The following is a 10020-nucleotide window of genomic DNA, read 5'->3' as shown; positions in this document are numbered from 1 at the left end:
TATTGATTTTTTGCAGAAAATGATTACTCGTATCTAAGTAAATTTGAGACATTTCTCGTATTGTAACCACGTCCACCTATTCTGAAACGGTCGACTGTTTTCGGATTTCCGACTCTCGCCGAAAGTGCGCCACCAAATGCCAAAATATGAGAGGAAGTCATACCCCTGAGCCGTAATAACACTGGCCATTCAATATACTTTTAAACGATATACATTTTTCGGTCGGCTTTTTTTCTTTTTTTTTCTATTTTATTTTTTTGAGAGAGTTTTTAGATGTTGTGTTGTGGGCAGTTGCAGTGATACGTATAGTCATAGTGTAATTATTCACACGTTTCTAATCGATCCGAAGGTGCGACATCAGTGGACGAACGCCGTGAAAGCAACGAGAAATGGTTGGGGTGGACCTTCTCCTTACAGCGTCGTATATAGTGTCCACTTAACTTCAGATTCTTTTTTTTTAAACTGTTCTCGTCCATGAAAAAACAACTAGGTTTAAAGAGAAACGCCGACAACCTGGCGCAATACTTTTGAAAGAAATAGATTCAGGACCAGCCCATGATCACCGAGGCGGATTTCAGTAGAGGGAGAGACGTCGGGCAAGTTTTTCAAATGATTTGACCTTTTGCGATCCTGATTATCGTTTTATAGAGACCATTTAGTCTGTTTTAAGTAAAAGGTAGCAATAATTTTGACAGTGACAAGAAAAACGAAGTGTCGGACAAACAGGAAATCACACAGCCCTTGCACACTGCTAATTGTTTTCATTTTCGCAGGCTGAAAGTATCTGAATCGTTCGGTGAATGTCGATTTCACACCTCTGTTACCTTTGCTTGCTGCTTGATCTGCGTAATAATTTATGGAATAATAATCCGGGCTTTAGCTGTCAATGTGTTTCCTCCAAATAAAGTTTTAATATGATGTCATAATTATGACAATCACGCCATGGATCACGCTAACTCGAATCCACTCTGAATTTATCCAATTAAACGCCGTCTTTAACGCACTTGTCCTCGTCGTAACCCAACGCGCTCATCTATTTCAACAAAATGTCAATTTATTTCAACGCGGCTGTCATTTATTTAGTAACTGTGATTTGTCGTTTTTTTAGTAGTTTAATGTTTAGAATGTCAAAATATGTTCTCTTTTTATTTTAGTTTTGAAAGTTTTTTTTTTGTTTTACTCAGACGATCGATGAAATAAAACAGTGTAGTGACGTGCCTAGTAACCTGCTAAATAACGAGACAATTCATACGTCAAACTCGATTTTGTCCAGCGACAGTGTACAAATGTGCGCCGGTGACGATCCCTGGCGAGGATCACGGTGACCCGCTACACAAGAACGAACATATTTAGCATCTAACTCAACCCTATGCAACTTGATACTATGTGTTCATTATGGTCCTATCACGGGGAAATTCTCTTCTGGGGTTCTCCACACTTGTCAGGGGGGAAACTCGTCTCGTCTCTCTATCTTGTCCCCTTGAGGTACGGGATCGGGAAAGTCACTTTAACTTTACAGTCAAATAAGACACACACAACGAAATACGTTTCAACTCTCGTCTTAGTCGATCTTTTGGAGCACTCTATAAGACACAGCGCCCTGGGGAAAAGTCCCCAAGACTCTCACAAGGCTGAACCAAGACTCGCCCAAAACTGGACTGCCTCAAGGCTCGCCCCTGGACTGGACTCTCAACTCGACTCAACTCTCCACTGCGTCTATCGTGCTGTGCTCCCCAAGACAACTCAAACTCTCTTTATTCATTTTCAAAACTCTAACCAATTACAAAACAGTAAAAGACTCTAGGGCGTAACCTTCAATCATAAAGCCAATCACACTAAGCACTGAATACGTCATATCTTTTGATTAATCGTTCACTACATTAATAACTATGGATATAAACTGTCAGAATGAGTAGTCTAAAAAGCGGCGGTTATCTGGTAATTAGTTCCAAATCACTGAGCCAAGTTCCGTCCAAAACTTCAATTAGGCCTAGACGATGACAGACATAACACAGCAATTCAGCTAATAATCAACTAATTAAGTCGGTCAAGAGATACGCGAAAACAAATTCATGACAGTCCATTCTTTCCCGACGAACAAGTACATAAGTGACAATTTAGTCAAAGATGAGAAAACTGCACAGGAAATTTGCCTTAGTTACACGTATCGGCAATGCAAGCTGCCCAGCGACTTCCCCTTCTGACGTCACAAGGGGAATTTCTGTATGCAAATGAGAAGCTAATGAGGAGCCTCGTTTTAAAATACACAAAAATAAAGTTGCCGTAGACCAGGGGGGGATTGGCACGAGAGGGCGCCATCCGATCTGAATATAACGTTTCGACGTCAGTCGTCCGTAGCCCACCGTCAAAGCAACAACGTCCCGTTTACGAACAGATGAAATAATTTAAGCAATTTCTTTACAGAATAATCCTCAACAAAACTTAGAAACATTTCATAGACAAAAATAGGCTCCAAAATTATGTCTATTGCAAAACAATTCAACCGACAACCAGTTTGACGCCACAATTTCTTGCTGGAGCCCGAGTTCTACGCGTGATTTTATTGCGTTCAAATCTGTTCCATTTCAAACTGCGCATGCACACACACTGTGGTTTCTCGAAATGCATACTAATTAGGTAACTTGTCACTGATAAAAGTCACCGAAAACATTTTGAGCAATTTTGAGCAATAGTACTAGAGTGAAATATAAACGTGCCTCTGCATTCTCCATGAATTTCATAACTTGCTATGATCATGGTAAAGAGAAAACCTGTGTTTTCTTTCAATAGTTAGCTGGAGTCTGATCGAAAACGTGTCTCAAAAATTACCTTTACATCATTTTTCCGATTATTTTTTCAGCTCGTAACGATAGAATCAATCAATTTAGAACTAACATGTATGCTATCGGAAAGCATTTTGGCACAATTTTACTGAAAAGACGAGTTTTTCATTGCTCATGAATATTAATTTATGCAAATGAGACGAGTATTTCAACCAATCGTGTCATGCAACTCCCCCCCCCCCCTGGCTGTAGACTGCGTTTAAAACACATTTTTTCACTTAAAAAAATAATTTATGCTTAGAAACATAAAAATTTATAATATTTATGTATCAATGGATAATTTTGGGCGTGAAAATAGCAGCCATTTCACAGGCACTTTAAATGAACATTAAGGTGTTTTGAGCATGTTTGAATAACTGCCATAAATATTAAATCTTGATGAATTTGAGTAGGATCCGGTTTATTGTACTATGAAAGTGTTGTCCTGGCAACTAACAGTGATATTTAATTTGATGAATCAATGATAACGCTCGCGCATCGAATTTACCCGTGTGTATTATATTAACTTATATTGTATTGATCGATTGACCAGCGCCTCAATACTGAAAAAAGAAGTAACTCAATTATTTGACTGGTGTGGCGCTGTTTCTACGAGTATAGGTCGGTGAAGGTCACACGCGTGTATAGTTAATAAGGTCAATAGCCTGCATGGCTTAAACATTCATCTTGGTGTTTCGCTCTGCCATAATAAACATGACAAAATTAGCGGCCATTATTTTGTCATTTCTTAGAGCTAGTTGGATCTTTGCAGTATCATGCTTTCGCTTTTTTGTTCCCATGCAGAAAAAATCACTGGCGCAGGAAATTGTGCTCATCACCGGCGCTGGCGCTGGGATCGGTAGACTGATGTCAACAAACTTCGCTAAGCAGGGCTCGGTGGTTGTACTGTGGGACATCAATAAACAATGGATGGACGAAACCGCCGAAATAATTACTACTCAAGGAGGCAAAGCGCACAGCTATCAATGCGATGTGACCAGTAAAGACGAAGTCTACCGCCTCGCTAAACAAGTCAAGAAAGATGTGGGTGGCGTCACTGTATTAGTTAATAATGCTGGGGTCGTGAACGGAAAGAGGTTTTTGGATATTTCGGATGAGATGATAGAAAGGACGATGAACGTGAACGCAATGGGAATATGTTGGGTAAGTTTGCGTTTTAGAATACTGTGAACCAATTTATTTTCACTTGAAATTTATTCATGGATTTTTTCGCCGAAGGGATGAATCAGTGGAAATAAAATCCAGTGAAAATCCTATTTCACTGTATTTTAAAATCATATCATATGAAATCAGGGAAAATCAAACTCCATAAACAGCGACAATTAATACCAGCTAAAAATAAAGTACTAAGTATTTTACAGTACTGCAATTGAATCTTGGATAAAGGGCATTTGGAGTCATGGCGAGGTGGTGACAGAGGGCGTTGAGTGGAAACCCCGGAAAACACTAAACCTGTCGAAAAACACTAAACCTGTCGAAAAACACTAAACCTGACAATAAAAACACTAAACCCGAGGTAAAGGGTGTATTATGGGTGTACCATAATCGTCCAGTGAATATTTGATTAAAAGAAAGCGAAAACATGAAACAGAATCCACCCAGGTTTAGTCTTTTTCAACAGGTTTAGTCTTTTTCAATAGGTTTAGTGTTTTTCAACTGGTTTAGTGTTTTCCGGGGTTTCCACTCAACGGACAGAGGGTGACAACTGTATTTTCTTTTACTGCACATTTTTATTTCTCTTGATTGTGCCGACATTTTCCACTTGTAATGACTTGAATGCATTTTTTTTCTCAGTGTCTAGCTTGCAAATATTTTCAATACCATTTGTTTTTCTGAATCGAACATCCTCATGAATAATGTATTACAGGACGTCCTGCTTTGTGACATCCTTTCAAACAAACGTTATTGATAGTCAATGCTCTCCATCCAGGTCGTAAATGAAATTGACGCTGATATTGAAGGGTCACAAGCATTACACAGCATACCTTGAAATTGTGTGTGCACAAACATTGTATTTTACACATAAATGAATAAGTCTCCTGGGACTCAAATACACCTGCAATTTAACTACTTAATATAGAATTGTAATTTGGTAAATCATCTGTTTCAGTGCAATGTAATATAATACACTGACCATTACAACAAACAAAAAAACAAACCAACTATGATACCATAAATGCATTATGGGTAAAATGAAACATATTTTCTGCCTGTGAGATACAATGTTACGCAAATGTGAACGAATGATGACCACCGTCTTTCAAGGACATCTTCTAAACCAATAATAAACAAGTTCTCACAATAATATAATATGTTTTCAACAGTACTCTAGCCCCCCCCCCTCCTCAAGCACACATAAAATAAAGTACAAAATGTATATAAAATAACTTATTTTCACACTTTTACTTATAGACATTGAAAGCATTTCTTCCATCCATGATAGCTCAGCAACATGGCCATATCGTCACCATTGCCAGTATAATGGGGTCTTGTTCCGCACCACAACTGTCAGATTACTGCGCTAGTAAGCATGCAGCTGTAGCCTTACATGAGTCTGTATCCATGGAGCTTATAATGGACAATATTAAAGGGGTGAACATGACCCTGGTACAGCCGTATCATATTGATACAGAATTGTTTGCTGGTGTTAACGTTGGGTAATTAATCTTAATTATTCAGTAATTATAACAATAGGTAACTTTAAATGAATTTACATTTGTTGTAATAAGTAACACACAAACAAACTTAAATATTGATGTAGAAACTTGAAAATGCCCAGCTTGTTTTTGCATGCTGTATTTGCTTAAATAGCGAATCCATCTATCATTAAATCTCACATAAACCAACAATTTTAGTTATTGTATCATTTATCTTGGATCATTTTTCACATTCATGAAAACAAAATATTTTTCATTTTTTGATTGAGATTTCATTTCCATTGCTCTAAAACTAGCTAAGAATTTCTGGAACAAATACATACAAATTTGCAAAATGTGGTGCCCTAGTAATCGAGGCACCATATATTCTATTCCACTCAGCCACACACACACACACACACACACACACACACACAGAACTTCAGTTAAGTACATCTTGAATCACCTCATCCCCATCCGGCCTTTATTTTATTGCAACTCACTGCATGGTTTACACATTCTTCATTTTTTACAGTATATTGCCTCCTCTCGCTCCGCAGTTCGTAGCTGATAGAGTTCTTCTTGCTGTGCAAACAAACCAAAAAGTGTTGTGCTTACCAAGGTTGATGTACTGGGTACCATTTCTTCTTTCGTAAGTATTAAATTACTCTAATTCCTGATACTGTAAAATGACTAATTTTCACTGGGTTTAAATTTCGCTGATTTAACATTTCAGGCATATTCAGTGGATTTTAAATTCACAGTTTTATCATTTAGATAATGTGTTCTATGCTAAATTTTACATATTCACTGGGTTTTAATTTAGCGCATTGTCCAGTCAGCGAAATAAGCAAAATTAAAACCCAGTGAATAATTAACCACTTTACAGTAATGCAAACATTTGTACTGACCACCTCTATATAATATAAAGATCAGCTACCTATAGTGACCATGTTTAAGCATCCCAAGGCATAATTTTGACTGTAATTGGTTCAGAATTTATTTGAGTTACAAAGCTGTATGGATATAGTGTTCTCTGAACTTTCCTCATCTGAGCAAGTTCCCTTTGCTTTCATTTAATACCAGTAGCATAAATACTTTTTAATCCAGACATTTCCACTTTCTACAAATCATCAGTGGAAAGCTCATGACATCACTCATGGTGAAATGCTTGAGGCATGTCTATATTGGTTTGTAATTTGATTTCAAATTGCTGAATGTCAGCCATGTTGGTTACATAATTGTCATGTGTTCTTAAGGTCTCATACCACTACATGAAACTCCATGGACAACAATGTTAACATATGATGAGACTGCTATATGAAAATGATGAACAAAGTTGAAAACATGGCTCAAAAATGGGAAATCAACATGCTTGTAATCAACCACATGAAAAAATCTAACAGGTTGGCCAGCTCAAACTCTTGCAAATCTCAGGTAAACAAGACACACCTACTTTATTTGGATGGCACCAAGATTAGAACATCCAAATACACACAGAATAAACCCACAGGTACACAGCCGCTAAGTAGTAAACAAAAGAACAGATGTTAGTTTCGCCTTTGAGCACCTGAGAAAAAAGAATTTAAAAAAAGTCATTTGTTCTTGCAAGGCATTTAAATTGAGCAGCCATTGGTTGATTTGTGGCAATAATTAAGGTTTAATAAAGTTCTTGTTGATCTTGTATATGATCCAATATCATTAGACGAGTAATTTCCCATGCAAAAAAAATCCCTCAAATTTAAACCCTGGGAGTTATTTATCAAAATCTACCACTTGGTGGCGCCCTATACCCAACAATTAGTTGTAGGAATTGGCAACATACACACTCAGAATAACACCAAATTAGATATAGTAGGCAATGAATATAAGCCTGATTATTAGACGCAGTACTGTAAAGTATAATGCCCTCATTCACCACAAACAAGTACAGACCAACATTTGGCATTATCAGTAATATTAACTAATTTCAAAAAATAATACATATAATTATGACAATTAAAGGTAGTTTATCACTATAATTATGAAAAAAAAAATTCTACCGAATCAAAAATTACAATTCATCCGCTCATTATTTCTCCCAATTATTAAAAAAAAAAATTCTACGGTATCTGCATTTAGGCCGGAAACCTGTGACGGGCAACCTTGGATATACCAAAACACAACAGTGGTTTGACTAACCATGGTCACACATGGAATTTGCTTTACATAAAGAGCTTAATCGAATCTTATGTGAACAAAAGTAGTTAAAAAAAACAATTTCATGATATAGAAAAAAAATAAAAATATACTAACCAGAAAAGGGTCTACATATAAAATACTCACATTACACATCCCTCAATAAATTAAACCCAAATCAACTGTATTTCTGATTAATTCGGGGGGAGGGGGGGTACAAGCACTGTTCAATAATAAACTCAAGATGGGATTAATTAGCAAACTATTCACAACAATTCTGAGAAAAGAGCAATAATTGTGAAATTGAAACAGTTGTAATACTTGGCTAATATACTGACATTATACAACACAATTTTGAGAATGTATTTGAAAATTTGGTAGTTTGACCTCATTAAACTTCAAATAGAGTAAATTAATAATAATCACACTACAAATTGTTAAGATTGTCTGCCATAATGTGAAAATAAGACAAAAATCCCATAAAATGAGGTTAAGCACTTTTCTCAGAATTCCGAGAGCCATTGAAATTAGTGGTGACATGAATAATTCATTGATGAATGAATAACATTTTTAGACCAGTTAAATAAAAACATTTATATTTACAGACCACATCCCAACCTAAATCAAATTAATAAGATTAGGACAAAAAAATATACTGAATTTCCAATTTTCAAATTCTTCAACCAAGATATAAGAGATTTACAAAAATAGGTGAAACGCGTAGCAAAACATGACACAAATGGATGAAAAATTACTCCATTGTGTCTAAATAGTTGAATACAAAGCAAGAAAAGTGGTAAAATAAAAATAAAAAAACATTCCCATTTACTTTGCACTCCATCTGCAAAATAAATGGAGCTGATCTCATGAAATGTGTGCTTGAAAACACAACCTCATAATTATCAGATCTATACAAGGTCAAAAGAGGTTAAAACTTACAATAATTAGGTCAAAGTAAACTTTGGGTTACGTAAGATGAGATATTCTAAAAATGACTAAATTCCAGTAAATAGAGCCATAATTATGGTCAAAACAACATTCCTAGGTGGTCCTAGGCAATCTGTCCCTTCTGGTCTCATACCACTAACTGCAACTCCATAGACGACACAACCGCTAAGTAGTAAACAAAAGACCACATGTTTGTCTCGCCTTTGACCCAGGTGATCACGCCCTCAAACAGGGAGCACCTGAGAAAAAAAAAATTCATTTGTTCTTGCAGGGCATTTAAATTGAGGGCTATGAGCGGTCATTGGTTGATTAGTGGCATGAAACCTTAGGCATTTCCCTGACATACCTGTACCAATTTTGTTCAAAAAAAAATTTTTGTTCAATTTTCATACAAAGACAAGACAAAGTGATATAAATTTATGCACACTGATTTGCATTTTATTTTGTTGACCTTTGACCCACTGGCAGTCATTTCCGTCCCATAAAAAAATAACATCTTAAAATACCGCTAACAATTTCTCAGCTGTTCAAATCTCGCATTGACTTCTGCGATTCCGATGAAAAATAAGTATCAATTGCGTAAACGAGGGGTGAACCTGAAAGTCATGTATCGCGAAATCCCAACAGACTTGCCATCAGTGTAAACGCCCTCACATTACCGATCAGATTCGTGATTCAATCATTTTTCATTGCAATCGCAATATACTGCAGGCGATCCTAGTATGTGGGTTAATGCTGCATGTAATTTTGTTTCAGCTATCTGCTGTCGAAGTTCAGCAGACTATTTGAACACTGAACGAGTGAAAAAGTAGTACTTCTGAATGTAAATAGTAATTCCATGAAGATTCAATGATTTCATTGAGTAATTTTAGTTTGGTCATTTGATTTCAGAATTGTATAATATTATGTTTCACAAAATAATTGTTTACTAAATGTAAATTCAATGAAGACTTAATATTGTCATTAATCAATTTTTAGTTTGGTCACTTGATTTTAGAATTGTATTATATTATACAATATAATTGTTCACTAAATGTGAATAGTCATTCAATATAGATTCAATGATGTAATGTATTAATTGTTAGTTTGGTCATTTGATTTCAGAATTGTATAATATTATGTTTTACAAATTAATTGTTTACTAAATGTTAATAGTCATGTAGTGTAGATTCAATGGTGTCATTGATTAACCTTTAATCTCTTGTCATTTGATTTCAGGATTTTGCCGCTTGACTGTGTCATAGAAATAGCGCAAGGTTTAGGTTTCTTCACTGCGATGCAGTCATTCATTGGAAGACAAAAAAAGAAGACATAACAACTGAAATTATGTGCTGGACACTTGGGCTATTATCTTTCTAAATCTATGATCTATGAGATCGCATTACATTATTTAAATTGTTATAGCATTCTTCAAA

At 35.9% G+C, this 10020-nt stretch overlaps 1 protein-coding gene across 1 annotated transcript; it reads left to right on the top strand.

Annotated features, from left to right (window-relative positions):
• Window positions 1–3471: 3471 nt before the first annotated feature.
• LOC100375555 (epidermal retinol dehydrogenase 2-like) lies at window positions 3472–10020 on the top strand. Its single transcript, XM_002741894.4, has 4 exons — window positions 3472–3986; window positions 5256–5500; window positions 6015–6131; window positions 9824–10020. Exons 1-4 carry the CDS (start codon window positions 3537–3539, stop codon window positions 9918–9920), a joined length of 909 nt encoding a protein of 302 aa, XP_002741940.1. The 5' UTR covers window positions 3472–3536; the 3' UTR covers window positions 9921–10020.

The sequence above is a fragment of the Saccoglossus kowalevskii genome, chromosome 14 (assembly GCF_978046115.1).
Source record: "Saccoglossus kowalevskii chromosome 14, keSacKowa6.1, whole genome shotgun sequence".
Taxonomy (NCBI): Eukaryota; Metazoa; Hemichordata; class Enteropneusta; family Harrimaniidae; genus Saccoglossus; species Saccoglossus kowalevskii.
Note: the sequence above shows the minus strand (reverse complement) of the source record. Positions and strands in the feature narration are given on the sequence as shown.